Genomic DNA, 20444 nt, shown 5'->3' with positions numbered 1-20444 from the left:
CGTGCGTGTGCGTGTATGTTTGTGTGTATAAGTGTGCGTAAGTATGCATGGATGTGTGTACATGTGTGTTTGTGTGAACAAGAAGAAAAGGGATTGAGAAGAAGGACCAGGGGTCTTGGGTGGGTGAACAGGGCGTGAGACACATGAGGCGGGCTTTGGGAGTGGATGGTTTGTAGTCAGGGTTTGTACCTCATCTAGGGGGCTGCTCCAGCAGAGTCATTTCCAGATCGCTCTCAATGCCTATGTGAAAGAGAGGAGACCCAGGATGTGGTTTACCCAGCTGTGCATTTTGTCCCTCTCTGAAATACCACGCATTCACCACCTTCCCTAGACCTCCCATCTCTGAGCCATGGAGCCAGGGCCACAGTTTCTGCTATGCACCCCTCTCCCTGGCACTGACCCTGGATTCCCATCTTCTGTACCCAGCAACGAGAGAGTCCTCTGGGTACCCATATCAGCATTTGGTTTACCGTCTTCCTTCTTATGGCCAAGCTGGTTGCTGTGGAGAGGAGTTTTCTCACCCTCTCCATCCTGGCTGGCCTGTCCCTTAGACCCAAGATGCTCTCGGCATCATGCTCCCCCTCCTCTGGCATGTCCTCCCTGCTCTGACAACAGGTGTGCAAAATGGGGCAGCTGCAATACAGCAGGCCTGCCCACTCCTTCAGTTCAGGTAATACCTTCGTGAATCTTCCATCCCCTGGTTAGGAACCTGGGCACCCCAGGTAGCCCCTCGCTTAAGCCAGGGCTTCTCCTCTTATAGCAGCAAGGGAGCCCTGGGTCCCAGGGTTGGGCTCCTGTCCGGGCTCCTTGTCTCCCAGCACCCGCTTTTGGGAAAATGACTTTTCCTCTTCGAGCTGAACCACTCTGTCCATATTACACAGAAGCCATATTTGTACCAGGCGGGCGGGGGGGAGAGGGGCTGTTGTGCTGTGTGTGTCTGTCTGTGGGTGGGGGTGGGGGTGGGGGAAGGGAGCAGGGAGGGGATCGTGTATCTTTATAATCTTTCTAACTCTCCTGTGCTAATCTCAGAGGGACCACCCTCAATATATCTGGATTATCCATGTGGTCAGGCTGCCTCCTTTCTGCTACTCTCAATGCTGACTGGGCCGCATGTAAATAAGGGCTGTCCTCATGTCCCTGGCTCCTGGCACTCAAAGGGTACTGCACCCTTGCCATGCCACTCTGTGGAGCATCTGTATGTGGAATCAAGGGACAGAGTGTCTGAGTCACTTGCTTTCCAGAGAATGTTTGCATTTAAAGCATGACATCTGACTGCTACCCTGTTACCCTCTGTCCAGCAATGCTGGCCACCACTGTGATGGAGGTGAAGACTCTGAGCAACACCATCCAGGAAGGAGAGCTTCACAGGTTTTGCTAAACTCTCTTTTTAGTGCCCTCCTCATACACCTGAAATTTGACCTGGGTACCTATCTTTCTACACCTCAATCTGAGGGAGCTAATGGGAATCCACCTATTGAACATGTATCCCGTGTTTCTCCTGGCCAGAGAAATAACAATTCTACCTCCCATCAGAAACTTTACTTATTGCTAAGATGCCAAGCCAATGAAGCATTCTCACAGTCTGTATGTCTCACAACAGAGTATGAATAGAGATTACCCAGCGGGCTATGGTCTCACATTAAAGTCTGCTATCCCATAGTCCCAGAGAGCCTATTTTGATGTTTCAGACTATGTGTTCTGCTTGGTGTAAGAGACGCATTCATTGAGTCCACAGGTGATAAGGCAAATGCCCAACTGCTCCCTGAAGGAGAGTCTTTACAGAGCCTCAACAGGCCTCCAGTCTTCAGTCCCTCTTAACTGAAGTGCCCATACCTCTAGATAGCAATGCACACACCCAGGCACCACCCAGCACCTAGCACTCAGATGGTGGCACACTGATACCCAACACAGACACACAGATAAATATGTACATTCCTCCGCTCATGCTGCCACACACAAAAGGCATCCAACTAAGTGCCCACTCTCGGTCTGGACAGAGCCAACACCAAATAGCATTAGCATGCCTTCCCCCAAACAGGGGAACTTTTGAACTCTTTCCTTGGATCTCATTCAAAGGAATAGAGAACAGAGAGAGTCATCAGATGCCTGGTCACTCCAACTTCCCAGCATGTCTCTTATCTCTGCTTCACAAGTCACCCCTGGCCCCTCATCCTTCCCTTGCTGGAAAGACCCTTGGTTTCTTCCTTGCCACCCTTGGGAAATTTTCCCTTTTGTGGACCTCACCATGTTCTTTTCCTGAGGTCATTCTGATCAGCCAAATCCAGCTTCAAAACAGGAAGCTCCAGGACAGGGCCCTATGCTAGCCCAAGGTTTAAGAAGGCAGTAGGTGTGAGGCTGAGCTTCCTGAGTGTGATCCTGAATGCACACACACTCCAGCTCTGCCTAGAACCTGAGAGAATTTATCAGCCCTGGGCACTTATCTTGGAGCCACAGCTGTGACAGAGTGCAGGCCCTGTACTCTACTGCCCTGAGTCTGAAGTGCCATGGGGAACTGTCTGCACCCGGTGAGTGTGGGGACCATGTTCCATAACCTTGCCTCTGTCTCAGTGCTCCTTCTACTTTCTCATAATCCTCATGCCCATGTTTCTTCTGTTTCAAAAATCTCTGCCTTGCCTTTCCTGTTTCCCGTTCCTACTCTATTTCTTCTCTCCACATCTTTCAGGCAGTTCAAGCAGGTTTGTCCCCACTTCCCTCTGTCCATCTGTTCTCTACACAACTCTGACCAGGTTTCTCTGTGGCTCTGAAGATTCGGGCTCCTCCTCAGCTTCCTTGTTCACCATGCTCACTGCACCCATGTCTGCCCAGGAGACTCCTGTTCTCCAAACCCAAGTGCCCCTTCTGTCTAGCCCTGCACATAGCACAGCCTCTTTACTGAGGTGCTAGATGCCCTGACTGTCCCTTCTGGATGTACTTTGTAGGTGGATACCCTTTCACTAGACAAGAATGAAACTCAGCTTACTGTCGAAAGCTGGGATGATTTGTATGAAGATTACGCCTCCTATGAATTCCTAAGTGACTACAACCAGACAGAAGCTGCTCCCTGCTACTCCTGTAGCCTGCTGGACAGTTCTTCACTGCCCTTCTTCATTCTCATCAGTGTCCTGGGCATGCTGGCAAGTGGTGGCATCCTCTTCACGATCCTCAGACCTTTCTTCCACTGGCAGATTTGCCCCAGCTGGCCCATTCTGGCACAGTTAGCAGCGGGCAGTGCCCTGTTCAGTATTGCGGTGCCCATCCTGACACCAGGCTTATACAGTGCCCACAGCACAGCCCTGTGCAGCCTGGGCTACTGGGTCTGGTATACTTCTGCTTTTGCCCAGGCTCTGTTGATAGGATGCTATGCCTGCCTGAACCCCAGACTGAATATCCGTCAATTCCCTGGCCTCACCTTGGCACTCAGTGTGGGACTTTGGGCAGCAGCTGCTCTCTTAGGGATACCAGTCGCTCTGGCTAGTGATGTCTATAATGGCCTCTGCACCTTTCCATTGTACCGTGACACGGAAGCTTTGAAGTACGCGCATTCTGCCATCTGTTTTATCATCTTCACTGTATTGCCACTGATTCTTCTGGCAGCCAAGGGGCTGAAAACAGCATTGAGCAAGGGGCCAGGCCCCTGGGTTAGTGTCTTGTGGGTCTGGTTCATTTTCTGGTGGCCTCATGGGATGGTTCTCATATTTGATGCCTTGGTGAGGTCCAAAGTCATGCTTTTGCATACATGTCAATCCCAGAAGATTCTTGATGCAATGCTGAACGTGGCAGAAGCCCTGAGTATGCTGCACTGTGTGGCCACACCACTGCTCCTGGCCCTGTTCTGCCACCAGACCACCCGCAAATTCTTGCCCTCACTCTCCCTCCCTGCAAGACAGGCTTCTCAAATGGATGCCCTTGTAGGCAAGTCGTAGTTTTTTTTTTCTCCCCACATGTCAACTTAAATTAAAGTCTATACTGCTTTTATGAAGTGGGTGCTTTCTTGATTTGTCTGGAGTGAAAGAGAAAGACCACTGAGGGAAAGGAGAGCAATGCATGCCTTCCTTTCCTGTCCTTAGAGCTGTCCTGGAAGAAAGAGAATGGTGGATAAACATCATCAGGGAATACAGATGTTTTCTGGAGGTGAGTGATTATTGTCTTCTTATGGAACTAGAGAAAAGAAACAGTAGAATGAGAGAAGATGAACTCTCTAAACTAGAAGGCATGGTTTGAGGAGCACAAAAAGGGAACCCATTGCAGAAAACAAGTGGAATGGGTAGAGAGATAGATCAAAGCAGGTAAAAGATCAATGAGTTACAGGCAGCAAAGCCCAAAACAACAGCCCCACCCACTCCTCTGTCTGACCCTTCCATGCTCCTTGTCATCTTTGTCTTCTCTGGCTTTGTTTGGCAGTTAGACTGGTGGTAGAAAATGAAAGAGGCCCCAGGATGGTGGAGACTAGATACTACTAGGGCTGCCAGTCACCTTGGCCAGTGACGTTTACTATGGCCCAGTCTAGGGCATATATCAAAGTAGTGTAAAATGCTGCTTCCTAGGGGCTGTCTTTGCAGGTTAATTCTTCATCATGACCTGGACAACCTCCTCCTATTTTCCCCACCTCTATCTCCCTCCCTCCCTCCCTCCATTCTTCCCTCCTTTTCTCCATTTCTCCCCTCCACATTTCTGCATGCACATATGCTGTTCTTTTGAAAGTTGTTTCATCACCATAACCCTAATTCCTCTGTATGCACCCCCCGTGTGTGTGTGTGTGTGTGTGTGTGTGAATGCATGTGTGCTTGAGTAAATTTGAGTTTGTGTATGTGCATGCATGCATACATATATGTGTATGTGTGCTTTTGCAGGTTTATTCTTCATCGTGACCCCTATTCTCTCCTCTGTATATGTGTGTGTGCCTCAATCTGTTAGGATGTGTTTCCATGTTATAATAGATGCATGCACACAGCGAAATGCATGGGCTTACATCTCAGTCAGTTTCTGCAGGTACACAAAACTCTAGTAGAAGTTCTTTCCTAACTTAATTCTGTGCTGCACCTATTCAGGGTGTTAGGACAGAAATCCTTATTCAATAAGTTCTTCCACGATGGTGTTTATGTCCAGCCTTTCTGTTTGTGGCGTATAGAAGCAAGAGATCATGATGTAAACTGATGGTGAAGCATCTGAAAGGAAGGCACTTTGATCCAGTTCATCTTCAGACTGGAACTGCCAAAGTTTCCTTTTCAAAACCTAGCTCTCAAAGGAAGCCTTCCCCTCATGCCAGTCTCTCTTCTCCTTCTCTTATAATCCTAGTATCCCAGGAAATCTGTCCCTTACACATGCCTGGTTCCCTGTTTGCTGGCTGTGACTTTGGAGGGTTTTCTTCATGTCCTACTCAGTAAAGCTTAGGTGGTCATTAGGAGGACAGCAAGCAAGACCATCTTCATATGGGGCAGTCTCACCACCAACAAACTAACCCTCTTCCTGGAAAGACCACAAAGGGAGCTTGTCCCTGCACCCACCTCAAGCCCACCCAGGAAAACCTGAGCAGATACTTCATGTTGGTCTGATTCCACTTAATGATCCTTCCACACTTTCAAAGATGCTTTCTACTGTCTTCTTTCCTGACATATCTATGCATGACTTTCTGGGTTTAAGGAAAGTACAAGAAAGGGGCAGGGATGACTTAAAGCATCCTAAGCTGGAGAGTGCAAAAGGATCAGGGAATTTTCCTGGGTGGGTGCCTTGACAAAGCCTCTAAATCTCCCTCCTCTGGTCTCTTAGCAACCACCAGGTTTAGTTCCTGATTGGTGCAACATAAATTGAAAGGCGGGATTGTGGGGCCGATTGAGACGCGGGAGACATTCTGAAACATAACAGAAGAGAAAGAAAATGAGGAAAAAGGAAATGATTTACAAGCCTAAATTACATTCAGGTCTCTAACCACAGAGATGGTGAATGTGTCCTGGTGTTTTAGTTTTATTCTTATTTCCTTTCCAGTTGCCATTTACACACACACACACACACACACACACACACACACACACACACAGAGAGAGAGAGAGAGAGAGAGAGAGAGAGAGAGAGACAGAGAGACAGAGAGACAGAGAGACAGAGAGACAGAGAGACAGAGAGACAGAGAGAGAAGAAAGAGAATCTCTAACTGCTTTTCCTACAAGAGACTAGATTTGGAGGCTGACCTAATTGAAGGAATGTTAAGGCTGTTTTGACTCCCTGATGCTTCCAGTGTTCAGGGGATACTTGGCCTAACACTAGGACTGTCTCTTTTGTCTCAATTCCATTCTCCCAGAGGGGTCTCCCTCCTCATTCTGAGTTGAGAGCCTCTTGGTGATAGCTAACAGTTATCACATCTCTTGCAAAAGGAAGGCAGAAACAGAAGCCAGCAGCTGATAAGAAGTCACAGTGGACTGGAAACAGGACTGCTTATGGTTATCTCATCTTCATCCCCCTCCCCCACCCTTGCTGCCTTGCTCAAGGCCCTTTGAGACTGCCCTTTCCCTACCATTATGTATACGGCAGCTGTGTAGTTCATCCTTATGTCTGACTCTGACTTCAGCCAACTCTTCAAGTTTTCCTCAGGGACCTGCTATCCAGACCCACTTAACCCAATGGGTACCAGTAAATTCGTTGAAACTCTAAATTGGGTTGAAACTTGGCATCTTTCGTTCAAGAATACAAATCATTTCCTTAGAGTTTAACCTAAGGGTTGGCAGGGATTTTCGCTGTGTATGAGTTATTGGGCATCCTGGTGAAGGAGGGAAAAACTCCTCTCAGAAAGATGAAAGTCAGAAAACAAGTTTTGGGGAATACAAAAAGCCCCTAGGGAGAGTCAATTTACATTAAGGGAGAGATTTTTTTTTTTCTTGAGGAAAGTTTGAACATCACATTGATGCTTATAATTCATTTGTTTCTGGCAGAGCCCCATACCCTCTAGGATTTAGGAAACAAATACCTGTTTCCTAAAGCCTTTCATCCACCACCACACCTATACCCTCCTTCCCTGTCTCCCAACACCTTTCTTCTGTAGCCTCTGTGGAATTCTCACTGAGAACTTCACTGGGATTTCAAATCCAATCCATTGCCAACTCTAATTGCCAGGAATTTGCATGAAAACCATCCTATGCTATCTAATTATTCTGACAACAGCAGTCGGCCGTCTGGGCATGAGGAGAATCGCGGTTTTAATTAACAATAATGCACCTTGCAGATGAATGTGACTGTTTAGGTTAATTAACAAGTCCAAGTGTCTCCAAATCATCTTCTAGACATCTCGGTGATTCGGTATGGAGCACACAGGGTGGGGGGTACTTTCAGAAATCAGTTCAGCAAACCATGTTGTTTTTTATCTCCTCTACAACTATTGGATGAAAGGGAAGAGGGAATCTCAAAAAAGAGCTCCTAGACATTTGGGTTGGGGGTTTGGGATCAGCAAACTGTTGTGGGAGTTTGGGCATCTTTTGTGCCACTTTTACAGTTAGAATGTGCTTTCCATATTCTTTTAATACATGACAAGGTTAAAGGTTGTATCCTTATAATTCTTGGGCATCTCTAATTTATTTCTCTCTCTCTCTCTCTCTCTCTCTCTCTCTCTCTCTCTCTCTCTCTCTCTCCTTTATTTGTTGATTGATTGATTGATTGATTGATTGCTAATGTGATTTCTAGCTTTTCCTCTGTGCATCTTTAACACATATGGAGTTCCTAAAGTTGCACTCAGAGACATCCCTCACAGTGTCTCAATTCACCCCCTTGTGTCTCCCATCAAGGAAAATTATTTGCATAAATGTCTTAAGTAGTTTTCTAGATTCTGGTAAAACAGAAAACATTTCACATAGCTCCAAGCTGCACCCTTTGTCTCTCTCATCTTGCTAATAGCAAGTCTTGCCTTTAAGAATGATTCTATTATGCCTCAGAGTTGGGTTTCTCATACTGCTCATAGAGTTTACAGCTAGCCCTGTCCTGAAGTCTCAGCACTTAGGCTGTTAGCATGGGACTTAGCTTTCTCTTATTCTTTAAGTTTTATTTCCAATGACACCTTTGTCTTTTTTTGAATGGCCAACTATCTTTCCTGTGTTCTTTTTGTGAGTAACATCTCCTCATTCTTGGGAGTCTTAGTACAAATATTACTTCCTTCAAATCTGACTTAGCCTCCAAAGGGATATACCCTCAAATACTCACGTTTTCCTACCAATTCCCCTGGGGTATCTCCCACACCCCTCTGATTTATTTTATTTTTATTTGTGTGTGTGTGTGTGTGTGTGTGTGTGTGTATCTGGATGTGTGCTCCGAGAGAAGATAGAAAAGGACGGAAGATCCCTTGGATCCGGAGTTACCGTTTGTTGTGAGCTTTGGAGTAAATTTGGGTACTCTATAAGAGCATCAAGAACTCATGGAAATACCACTGCTTGAGCCTCCCAAGTATTTAGGCACTCTGTGTTCTCATGTTTCTCTTTCACAGACAGCCCGAAGCCCTGGTCAAGGAGTATGCCTCTCACTTCATATTAAGAAAAAGACATTTTGGAATTCCAGGCATGAGCTACCACACCCAGCTAATGCTGCTTCCATAGCAGCAAGAATCCAGCATCAAAACTGTCTTGATTATTCACTTACTGTCTGACCAGTTCAATTCCTGTCCACCCCTTTCATCCACTACTACATATTGGGCCTCAGGAGTACAGGGCCTGGGTGTTACCCAGAGCACAGTAAGCATTTGATTAACACATAAGCACATTAGTTGACTTCATATGACTAAAACATAGCTTTCCACACTGGAGGTTTCATAGTCTGGCGATAAGTGGAACAAGAACAAGCACACAAATAATTGGGGGAGAAATCTGTAAAAACAAGCCAAAACCAAAACAATCATCACCAACAACAAACACTAACTTTCTCTGAGTCCTGCAAGTTGTTTTGTTCATGTTATTTAATTATTTCAGTGTCTATGAATCCCTTTTCTGTGGCAATTCATGGCTGACAGAGCTAGGGGGCCTCAACACAGGTCTTGAGTCATGCAATGAATGAATAATACTTGGGTTCATTTGGGACAATGCTAGGCTTGGGACAGCCAGGAAGAGGAGGGAAGGGCCACCATGTTTCATCTGTACTTGAAGAAAAGTGAATCATGGGACACTCCCTGAAGTTCTTGGACATGAAGTCTTCCACTGGCTCAGAATCCTATTCAGATTCCAGTCACCTCCTCCGATTCCACTGCAGTCCAGGGAAGGGCTCACATTTCCTGGAACCTGAAAGTCATTTTGATCTACATAGTAAAGATTTCCTAATGTTCTCTACTAAGTAATTGTAAGTTAGCATTCCCATCAGCCTTTCTCCTTCTCTACCTCTATGCTCTATTTCTTTCCCTCACCTTTTGTCCTCTGTGACCCCCATTCTCTGGGGCCAATTTATCTTTCTGATGTTCAAGGTACTTGGTTAGGTTAATGTTTTTAGGCACATAATGGGTACAATTAACTTCCTTTATAGGATGTGCCCATCAAGCAACCATGAGAGATGCTGAGGGATACAGAAAGAAAATTTGTAATTATAGACAACATCATCTTATCTGACCCATCCAGCCCTTTCCTTCTTCCCTCCCTCCTTCCCTCCCTCCCTCCCTCCCTTCCTTTCTATCAGGGTTGCTCAGGCTTCCACTGAACCACATTGAGCATATTTGAACCTGGGAACATACATATCCAGAGTTCTTAGTCCCAGAGCTCCTGGTCAGTGCCTGTCTCACTGGCCTAGTTTTCCTGCAAGCAAACCGGAGGTGCATATTTGCTGTCATAAGGAGGTTGTGGTAGATTCTGAAAGCCAACCCACTGAAATCCAATTACCCAGAGCATGAGGGATGGGTGTGGAGCTTGGAGCAAAAGCTTGGTGCAAATGAGTTGGCTCACACTGTAACCTGAGAAAGAGGTGGAGCAGAATGATTATTTCTATCAACCCAAAGCTTTCAAAAACACAACAATGTTCCCCTTTTTCTGACGATCCCCTTCAGCTCTTTTAAGCTTTGGTGATGACTACTTTCTTCCTTTACAGATTTAATTGATTGATAGATTCATAGAAAGTCCTGGGGAATATAAAAGCAGACGGAAGAAAGGACACTGTTAACAAAACTTACAAGAATTAAATAAAAACTAAATAGACATGAATAGAAAACTTGCATTTAAAACACCAACTGCACAGAATAGAATGGAAAACATCTGGATTAACAGAAGTCATCATATTAAAAACAACCCCTCCACCCCCCAAATAAAACCCTTAGAGGTTTCACTTGGCTACAAGCTAAGGATGATCCAATTGTGTGTGTGGCAGCCAAAATGCTAATGTAGTCTTCAACCATATTAGGAGATGCAGCATCCAGAACAAGGGAGGGCATGGTGCCACTCCTGCCCAGACATGATGTGGACGGAATCCAGGGCTCATCTCCAGGTTCCATGTGTTGAAAGTTCTAATAGCAAATTAAAACTCTTAAAAGTTGTTGACCAAAACGATGAAGACGTAAGAGACCATGCTTTGGCTGCAAGGTTTAACTAAGGAGTGTCTTAGAGGGAGTGAAAGAGCTACCCTGGAAAAGTGGAGAAAATATATATCTGTGTTGAAGTAAATGAGTTGAACTACAGGAAAAAATAAATATGTGTATATATATAGCTTTGGAAGTGGAAATAGCAGATGAGATGAAGAAACACAGAGACTAATGAGAGACAAACTTCTGGAAACACAGTCTATGATGAAATCTATGTCACAGGGAAGGGTTGTCACACTGTTACTAATGGAAGAAGAGGGAGGGATGAGAAGAGAAGAACAGACAGTAAGAGAGAAACTTCCTCTCTCTCTCTCGGTCTCTCTCTCTCTCTCTCTCTCTCTCTCTCTCTCTCTCTCACACACACACACACACACACACACACACACACACGAGCAGATATGCACTCTATGTTGCTTTATGTTCTTGCTTTTCAGAGGTTAACTTACAAGATATGAGGCATAACTTTATGGAGACTGGAGGTCAACAGGAAAAAAATGATAATAAATACATAAATACACAAATAAATTACCAGTGTTTCGAGATGAAAAGGTTTGTAAGAATGTGAAGAAGAAGAAGAAGAAAATAAAGGGGAAGAAATTATTAGTGCTATACTTTCTTTTATGGCCAGAAAGAACTCAAGCTGAGGTTGGGCAAGAGAACATTCAGAAGGAAGTACAGGGTGTCCTGTCCTTAGGGTGCAGCAGAGAATGACCTAATAGCTATCTCACAAAAGCAAGGATCAGTCACCCGAAGAGAGATTTCTCAATCATGGCGTCCTTGGCCCATTCAAAGTTATTCTGATTCTTTTTTTTGTCACAAAAGAACCCTGGATCCCTCTGATAAATGCTAAATGACATAGCAAGATGAACATGCTTTTTTAAAAATTCAGATTCCTAGGTCTCATATTGATTTTAATCTGTTTGGATTCTGGAATGAACCATCTGATTCAAATCTGAAACAGTTTTGTATTCTCTGTATCCGGCTTATAGAAAAATGAAAAGATCCTTAGCCAGATGTGGACATGGCCTGAATTTTTCCAAAGGTGGGTACCATTCCTGGCACAAATTACTGCAGAAAAAGTGTTGCTGGTGCCTGTGCACCCTCTAGTGTTCAGAAGCTGTCGCTTCAACTCCCACTTCTTCCAGACCCTGGGTGGGTCTTGAAGTTTGCTGTAGAACCCTTCAAAAAAGAAGCCTTATTAAAAAAAAAAAAAAAAAAAAAAAAAAAAAAAATGAGCAAACAAAAAAGTAATGTAAATACATGTTTTAAAGGTTCTTTCCTGTAATTAATGTTAATAATGGAGAGAAGAGATTACAAGAATTACATTTCAAATTTACTTTGCCTTTCATCTTGTGTTGGGTTGCTTCAATTTAAGTAAGGAAACTCAGAGATACAGTAGCTTTGAGGACTTAACAAACAAACAACTATTTAAGGATGCAAGCCACTCCAAAAGTCAGTTCTGTTCTATGAGAAGTGACATAATGTGCCAGTGTTAGGGGGCTGGATTGAAACACTGGATAGAGATGAAGTGTGTGAGTCCTGCATTCTCTGCTATATTACTTACCTACTTTCTGATTCCTCATTTTCTTATCTGATAAAATAATGGCACGTGCCCTACTTAGCTCACAGGTCTGATGTCAAAATCAAATAGTCTGACAGATGTTGAAGATGTAAAATCAGTTACTGCTTGGAGAAAATATACTGTAATTAGTATTTTTAAAAGTTTGACCTGCAGACGATTGGGGAAATGCCCATTGTCTGTTGGGATCATTCTATCTAATACACATTTTTTTTTTTAAACTCATGAGATAAACTTGAAGTTACTTTTCTGCTCCTGTCCTTGGGTCTCCACTCATGATCAGAGGGCTACAACTCTATCTGAGATAGCATTTAAGGGAAAACTCTATGGAAGAGTTTGTTTTACATGATGAATGGGTGCAGGAAGGAGGTACTGGGGGCTCGTTAGAGCTGGGCATGTTGCTGCCTTTGGACTGACTTGAGCTACATTACATAGCATTATTTAGAGCAGATCATAAAATGGTCTTGTTCTACCAAATAGCAATGGTCCCTCTGCAATTCCCTTCATCGTACCTAACCATACTTAAAGATCTTTAAAATGATCCTATTCTGACTTGGTTTCTATTCCTTGTGGGCTATTTCTTATAGGAAGGCAAGGGCACTAGAAGAATTTTCCTGCTCAGTAGCTGAACTTGACCCAACTCAGCAAAAAGAATGTCAGTGCTTCATGATCTACTAATTCTACTTAAAATGTGAGCTGCTGATCATGACAGGGCTATTACTTAGGAGCTCACAGGGGATGCAGACTCTGACTCCACCTCAAATATAGAGCCGAATCAGAGTCTGCTCCTAGGTAAGATCCTTTGGGATGTCTTTGCACAGTAGAGTTTAAGAAGGACTCCCACCATTGCTTGAACTCTAGCAACTTCTCTGGGGCAGAGAGGGGGAACATTTTCAGTCTTCTGAATGCCTCCCTGGTTCCAGCTTGACCCACTCTAAAAGACAAAGAGATTCTTAGAACATGCTGACTGAGTCATAACATTCCTGAGGATCGCTGGCTTCTAATTATCCTAAAGTAAGACCAAATTTAGCAAAGGGCTCGAGGCCCCCTCTAACTCCTGAATCCATTCCTTTCACCTTGCCATCCATGACAATGTTCAGAAAATAGTGGATAAAAACAATCTCTTGAAAGCAAGTCACCTTCTTTGGAACCGCCGTCTCTTTACATAGAGTGGTACTACTGTCCCAGAAGGTCCTCAATGGCTCCCTTCATCTGGACAAGGCCTATGTCCTCCTCAGTACTTAGCTCAGGTTATCTCTGTGCCCTGCTGGCTGAATTGGTGAGTTGGGTGAGCTTGACATGTGCTCCCAGAGCAACATAGGCATTCACGTGTAACCCTTGTCCTTGTGGATTGAACCCACAATTCTAAGTTTTTCAGGCAGAGTCTGTGGTTTGCCTATTTTGGCATTTAAAAAAATCTAGCCCGGTGCTAGACACATAGCACCCATTTTGAATGTTGTGTGCATATTAATATTGAGAACATATTAATATAATATACTCTATTGAAGAAAATGGACCATGGCAATCAGAAGCGAGGCAACCTTTTCAAGAATAAACTGTTAGAAATCTAAGATCAGAACCCATGTCTGTGTTCCAAAAAGACTTCCAATCTCTTGCTCTTTCTTTCTCTTGCTTTCAGATGGCAGTGAGTCATAACAGCACCGGGCCTTGATGATCTAGCTCACATTATAAATTCAGATACGACCTTCTGGGAGAGAGCTTTGAGTGAATCAGGTTCATTCTTGTACATAAGGTGGCTGAGACCCAGAAACATGAAAGATTTTCCCTCAGTTGTATTCCTCAAAGTATAAGATACTGTCTTTATCACACTGTGCACTGGGCAGGGAGAGATGGCAGCCAGCTGGAGTGAGGTAGGGGAAGTCTGCCTTCTCCACATCAGAGCAAACTGAGTCAAGCTAATCAGTATGTCTGGTCTTGAACCTACCTGGTGCCCCAGCTGCCTCCCTGCTGTGAATAGAGAATGGGCAAAAGAACAAAGAAGCCATCCCTCAGCCCCAGGGCAAACTGGACAGAATCCCTCAGTTAGAGCCCACTGACTTCTGGTCTCACCACAAGGGGCCACATCCAGATGGAAAAATTGTATGAGTCTAACATTTACATACATTTGCATATGTTTACATACTCACAGTAAGAACAAGTAGTTCATTCTCCTGCGGGTTTTCAAGTAAATGTCATTATTGCCACCTTCAGGTTGTCATGGATAGATTATGCTCTTCTCAATTGCCTTCTTGCCCTCCCACACTGTTCCTGAGCCCTGATTCTGGACAAGCTGAGTGTGTGCCAGTGTTGTGGGAAAGGCACTGTTTAAAAGAATGCAGGAGCACAGGGCACAAGCAAAGCGGTCACAGGGACAACCTGTAGTGAGGCCAGCTCTGGCAAGCACACTCGCACTCCATCTCCACATTGGGGGATGTTCATGCACATCTGTCCTGTGCTAGAATATTTGTCCTAGAGTGACAGCTGCATTGATTAGATGTTCTCCGCAGGCAGCATGCTTCTTCACTGTGAAGGTGGCAGTGCAATAGTGAATACCTTTTCAACTCAAAGATGGCGAGCAGATGATGAGCTGTACATGAACATAAGCTGCAAAGCGAAGCCACGGGTTCCCGGGCCATTTCGAATAATTTTCTCATCATCATTATGCTAAATCCACTTACCTTTTTCTCATAGAACCAGCCTTTTCTACTATTCAACTCATGCTGGATTCTACTCAATAGACTTTTAACAGTGCTTGGGCTGAAGAAAACCCAGAGGGAAACCCTTTCAGTCTTTTAGGCTCTCAGATAACCCATAGGCACTGCTGTATGCTTAGAGAACATGGGAAGCAAAGGACGAGGGAGTTCTTTTCATCTTTTCTTGACTCTGAGAGGAGACTTGGGGAAGTTCATCAGGCTTTCCCCCACAGTGATCCCTGAATGTTTGAATAGTTTAAATGAGAGTGATTTTACCAACTTCGCAGTTTCGAGATTTGCCTACTTGAATTTGTAAAACAAGTGGACAGATACATTCTGTATGCCCCAGTCAACCCCAACCAAGCCTGTTATGTTACTATGTGCATGACCATGTGAGTTACCATGGGCATTCAGGGGACACTCAATAATTGTCTTTTTGCAGTAGAGATACTATGCTGCTATTGGGAGCTTCGGAATGTTAAAAATATTGAACAGACCCACCATCTAGGAATGTAGACTCTATAAAGAAAACTGAAATGTTTATTAATATTTAATAGCAGAAGGCATGTACACAGTGGTTGTCTTAGTTTGGTTTGACTGCAATAATAAAACACTGTACCCTTAATGGCTTATAGACAACTGGGAAATCTCTGGTGTCTCTTCTATAGGGGAACTAATCTCAAACCTTTATATTCTAGTTACTTCCCCAAGTCCTTGCTTGCTCAACCTTTATATTGGGGTGTTCTTTCTATATATGTATGGAAGTGGATAGAAGCAAGCAGGGTATAAACACCTAGTCAAGTACAGTCATTGAGAACAAAGACATTGTTATTAAAGATCAAAGTTCAGTTCTCTTGGGGTGAGTCCCAGAACTTCTCTGAGTCTCTGAGTCATTGAAAGTAGACTCAGATGCATCTATTACATGGAGTTACACAGAGGTTTAAATCAATGTTCTTTAATATGAAAAGAACCTAGCACATTATTTGGTACTAACCAATTCTAAGATGTTAACTTAAGATATAAGAAAGGCATAATTAAGTACTGAAATACATGATCTAGAGTTGTACAATTGTCAAAGTTAGAATTTTAAAAAGCTCTACCTTTAAAATTTTCTAATCCAATGTTTCTCAAACAATTGTGCATGGCTCCTTGCCAGTTTTTGATTTTTTTTTTTTTAATCTGGCTATAACAAAATGTGAAAACAGAAAGGCAATGTAGCAGTAAACTAATTTTTTTCTGGTGTGGAAAACCAGGTAGTAAGATCACTAACCCATTTATAATCATTATTGTGTTCATAAAATTAAAGAACTTAAGATTGCTTCCATAGGCAGAGTGACCTTGCATGTCATCATCTTAGCTCCATATGAACAATCCTTCTTGAAGTTTCTATAAGCTCTAGAGATCAGACATCGACAAGCATATGCACCTCACCCTTCTTTCACAGGATTGCTCCTCAGATCCTTGCAGATATCAACCAGAAGGGAGCTTGGTATCCAGGGTAAAGCCTTTTGTTTAAATCAGTTGCACCTCTGCCAGTGTGTTTGTTTTCACCTCTAAATTTTTATCAAGTGGGTTAGAAACATCTACCTCTGAAGAAAACCATGAGGATCAAGGAACACAAGTGATGTAAAAAGATTTAAAAATGATGAAGTGCTCTCTCTATACACGTGTGTCTACTAATAAGACTCAACCACACACCTATTGATAGATTTTTCACTTCATAATATCCATTGTACATCATCAATTTTGACTCTTCTGAACATAAGTTGAGTGTAATTATTCAATACTATCTGCAAAACATTCTACCCAGAATTGAGCACAATCTTCGTATCAGATCGACACCATGGATACAAGGAACAAGGTTGGATGGTCTCTGGGAAATATAAATCTATGGCTGATTGTCCTGTGTGCCTTTTAAATTGGGTGCTCTGGTTTGATACAGCAATCTGAGCACAAATGGATCTTGTTTTCTTTCTTATCAGCTGATATTCCTAAGATCCCAGAGAAGCTATTATTTTGAAGAAAATAGATTTATTCTTTATATTTTGGCTTCAAGATTTCAGCAATTTTAAACCTATCCTTTTCAAGTTAAAAGGCCTTCTCTTTGGAAAAAGTGGCAACAAAATAAGAATTTAATAGGGCTGCCTTCTTTTTCTTTGACATCTGTTTCCATTTTTGCCACCTTTATAAACCTCCCATTATTTCTTCTTCTTTTTACATGGGATGTCCCTTTAAAAGCTATTTGAAACTATTGCTTGCCCAACTCCAGATCTACGCACTCTATCCTAACCAGAAACAGTGTCCCAAGGAAGAAAAAAAAAGCAGTAGCACACAGGGATCAAAATTATCAATTTTTAAACTATCGTATTTGGATTCAAGTTTCAAGCTGGCTACATTTTGTTTTTGTTGACCTTGAGACAATCACCACTTTATTTCTTAGAACCTTCATCTAAAAAATAAAAATTAATTATTAAATCTGCTTCCTGTTTCTCCGAGGAATCAGCGGTTTAATTAACATATGTAATGGTGCAAAGAGAACACCTTAGATGCTCAGCACACAGAGACTACTCCGCACATACTGAGTGTTAACACTACATCGACATTACAGGACCTTGTAGACATTTGGGTTTCTTTTGAGTTCTGCTCGATCCTTATATCTTTTGTTCAGGTCTTTATTCAATCTGAATCCATCAAAGAGAGTTTTATGGATCCCCATGGGATTTGTTAACTGCCTTCTCCTTTCTTTATCAGGATAACTCATGATTATTTTATTTGAACCTCAGCTCTTAGAAGTGCCCATCCCATTACATTATTCCATTATTTCAAATCACAGGTTAGAAGGTCTTAATTCTTTGTTTGGAACGTCCAGAAAGCTGTTTTTTGAATGTCTGGGGGGTACACAAAGGAATTAGCTTCATTTGGTTATCCATACCATGTCCATTAACAAAAATGGAATTGAGATGATGGTCATGCTCTATTTCAATAAGGGCTGTCCTATCACTTAGTGTTAACAGTGGGAAACAGCATAGCCACTGTCCCTCTGGTTGAATATCATACATGTGTCCTTGTCTGGGTCTTCCTTATTGGTCATAATTAAATCTTGAGTAGCAGTTTTTCCTCAGTGCTTTCTCCACTTACTGGGAGATGAAGATGTCAGCAAGACCAGGCAAGAAGAATCATCAGCTGTTCCGAATGGGCCTTCTAACAGATGCCAAGCTAGTTCAAGTTCCTTGTCCCCAGTAGATCTTGCCTCTCTGCCAATTTTTGCAATTCAGAGAAAAGAGATTAGAAAGATATCTATGTGTCAATTTGCACATGAGCCTGTCTTATCTTCTCCGCAACAATGAAAGTTACTAGAAGGTTCCCTGTTCTAAATAGCTTTAATAAAGACCTAACATTCTACTATTAGTTAAGTCAATTGTTACCTAGCTTTGTAGGGACTTCTTTTTTTTTAAAAAAGACATAAAGCATGAAAGGAGCATATGTTTAAGGCTCCTTGGGCACCTAACTGTATGCATTGAGTCACAAAGCATTTTTTGCCACACCTCCGCAAAAAATCTACCCACTATCCAGAATGTCTGAGGAAGTTAAAAAGTGCTTTTGTTCCAGGTGGACTTCACATGCCTCTGACTGACGCTGGATCCTCACACCCCTGGCTGACCATCTAGCCCATCAGAGCTATTGTCTGTTGGTTTGTTAAAAGCATTTCTACACAGCTTCAACCTTTAGAGTACATTTTTGGTACCCCAATTAGTCCCCATGTTAGTTAAATATGGTTGTTTGTAGTTATAATAATTGTGGTCAAATTAAGTATAACTTCCATGAGGACAGAGGGCAAATTTCTGATTTACTTCAGGCATCAATGGAAGTTAGTAAAAATAGCAAAGCATGAATGTATTGAATATCTAGTATGTCTCAGGTTCTGTTGCTGAAGTAGAGAATACAAAGATGAACAGAACAATGGGAGCTCTTAAAAATGTCTTACAGATGGTGAACACAGGCATAAAAACAGATCATAGCAACATAGTGTGGTGAGCATAATCAGTACAGGAAGCCAAGGTTGCCTCCAGTTAGCCACAGTGGAGAACTCCTAAAGCTCAGTAGAAGCATGTGATAACTTGTCACTTATTAGAGAAATATTTTTGCTATTCACAATAAACACTTGTTTCCCCTCACCTTTGATTAGCCTTTGGGTTCAAAGATGAACAGAATCAATTGCCTGATTGCAATCTGTGGATGTCCAAGACAAAGACATGTAAGAAGAAAGGGTCAGTTTTTGTCAGGAAAAAGGTATGAAAGAAAAGGTGAGGGGACTAGAAGAAGACAGATAAGGGAATGGCTTCATGACCCTGCCCAAGTTCCTGAGGCAGCAATGTACCAGGAGGCTGACACTGAGAAGACATGGGTTGGTTGACAGAAGAATGGATTGCTTGAAGTGATGACTTCTGGAAAGACCATTCTATCAGGGCCTTCTGGAATACTGTAGATGCTTCCAGCAATGTCTTCTTTAGCTGGCCAATCCACAATTAAATCAATAATTCTTATTTCTTAGCACTGTTTTCTATGTTGAAATTCTACCAACCATTCTTTTCTTTATTTCATTTTTATGTTGTCTATTTTAGTCAGGTCTTCCATAATATGTAAAAGCATTCTTAGTGATTCAAGGTGACAATTTCATGGAGTGTGGCTCAGGACATGACATTCCTTACCCAGATGCTTCAGATTGCTTATGAAGAAGTCTTCTTTTTTTCTTTTTTACTTAATATATGTTTTAATTAAAACACAATAACATAATTTCTTTTTTCTTCCCATCCTTTTCCATGTTTTCCTTGCATTTCTCAAATTGATGGCCTGCTTGTTCCTATTGTTGTTGTTTTGTTGTTATTGTTGTTGTTGGTGGTGGTGGTAGTTGTGGTGGTGGTGTGTGTGTGTTTTGTTAAGTCTCTGGGATTTGATAGTTTGTTTTATAGACCATTTGTTTTGATTTACCTTAGCAACACTCCTGGTCACACCAAGACTAAGAAATTTCAGATTTCCATAATAAAGTAATAGATTCTGTTGAATTATTTCCTGTCATCATATGGTGGACAAAGAATTCAAGATCCTATTTTAGAGGATGAAATGAGCAATCTAGAGAAATATGAAAGTGGATAAATCTGTTACCAAAGATCAGGACCTATCCTGGTAAGCAGAATGGAGTTAAGGACTTTGGAAAAAGCAAGAAAATTAGCCTATACAGGGAGGGATGACATCATGGTCAAGACGGAGAATGGCAACCAGGCCTATATCTAGGATGAAAGGCAGAGGGTAGCAGGAGAGGCACAGAGCTGTTAGACCAGTGAGAACTTTGTGAAACAAGAGCATAGATTCTATCTGGTCTTCCTTTATCGGGGAAATAGGATGAGCAAGTTTCCATTTAACTTAATTAAAAAGAAACCATAGGCAAATCACTTTGGAGATTGTTGAGTCAAAGGGCCCAAGGGAGCAAATTATGAAGCATCTGTAATTGGCCAGGTAAGAGGTGAAATGACCTGAAGTAGGAAGGCTACAAGCTGGCTATGGAGATATTGTTGAAGGAATATCTGGGCCACAAAACCAGCAGGATGAAACTGGGAGGTGGCAGAAGAAGATGGAGAAGTCAGCAGAGATA

The 20444-nt window shown here is 42.7% G+C and overlaps 1 protein-coding gene across 1 annotated transcript; it reads left to right on the top strand.

The window, feature by feature from the left end:
* The first annotated feature begins 1219 nt into the window (after positions 1-1219).
* Ackr1 (atypical chemokine receptor 1 (Duffy blood group)) lies at positions 1220-3975 on the top strand. Its single transcript, XM_034520042.2, has 2 exons — positions 1220-2525; positions 2940-3975. The coding sequence occupies exons 1-2, from the start codon at positions 2505-2507 to the stop codon at positions 3921-3923; spliced, it is 1005 nt and encodes a 334-aa protein (XP_034375933.1). The 5' UTR covers positions 1220-2504; the 3' UTR covers positions 3924-3975.
* The last annotated feature ends 16469 nt before the right edge of the window (positions 3976-20444 follow it).

This window comes from Arvicanthis niloticus, chromosome 16, assembly GCF_011762505.2.
Source record: "Arvicanthis niloticus isolate mArvNil1 chromosome 16, mArvNil1.pat.X, whole genome shotgun sequence".
Classification (NCBI taxonomy): Eukaryota; Metazoa; Chordata; class Mammalia; order Rodentia; family Muridae; genus Arvicanthis; species Arvicanthis niloticus.
This window is presented reverse-complemented; position numbering and strand designations above follow the sequence as displayed.

What these genes read in the sequence shown, in the direction of transcription:
- Ackr1 (XM_034520042.2), top strand. Translation starts at nt 2,505, where the DNA reads ATGGGGAACTGTCTGCACCCG. An exon ending in TGGGGAACTGTCTGCACCCG is followed by an intron (nt 2,526 to 2,939) that starts GTGAGTGTGGGG and finishes TGTACTTTGTAG; the next exon opens with GTGGATACCCTTTCACTAGA.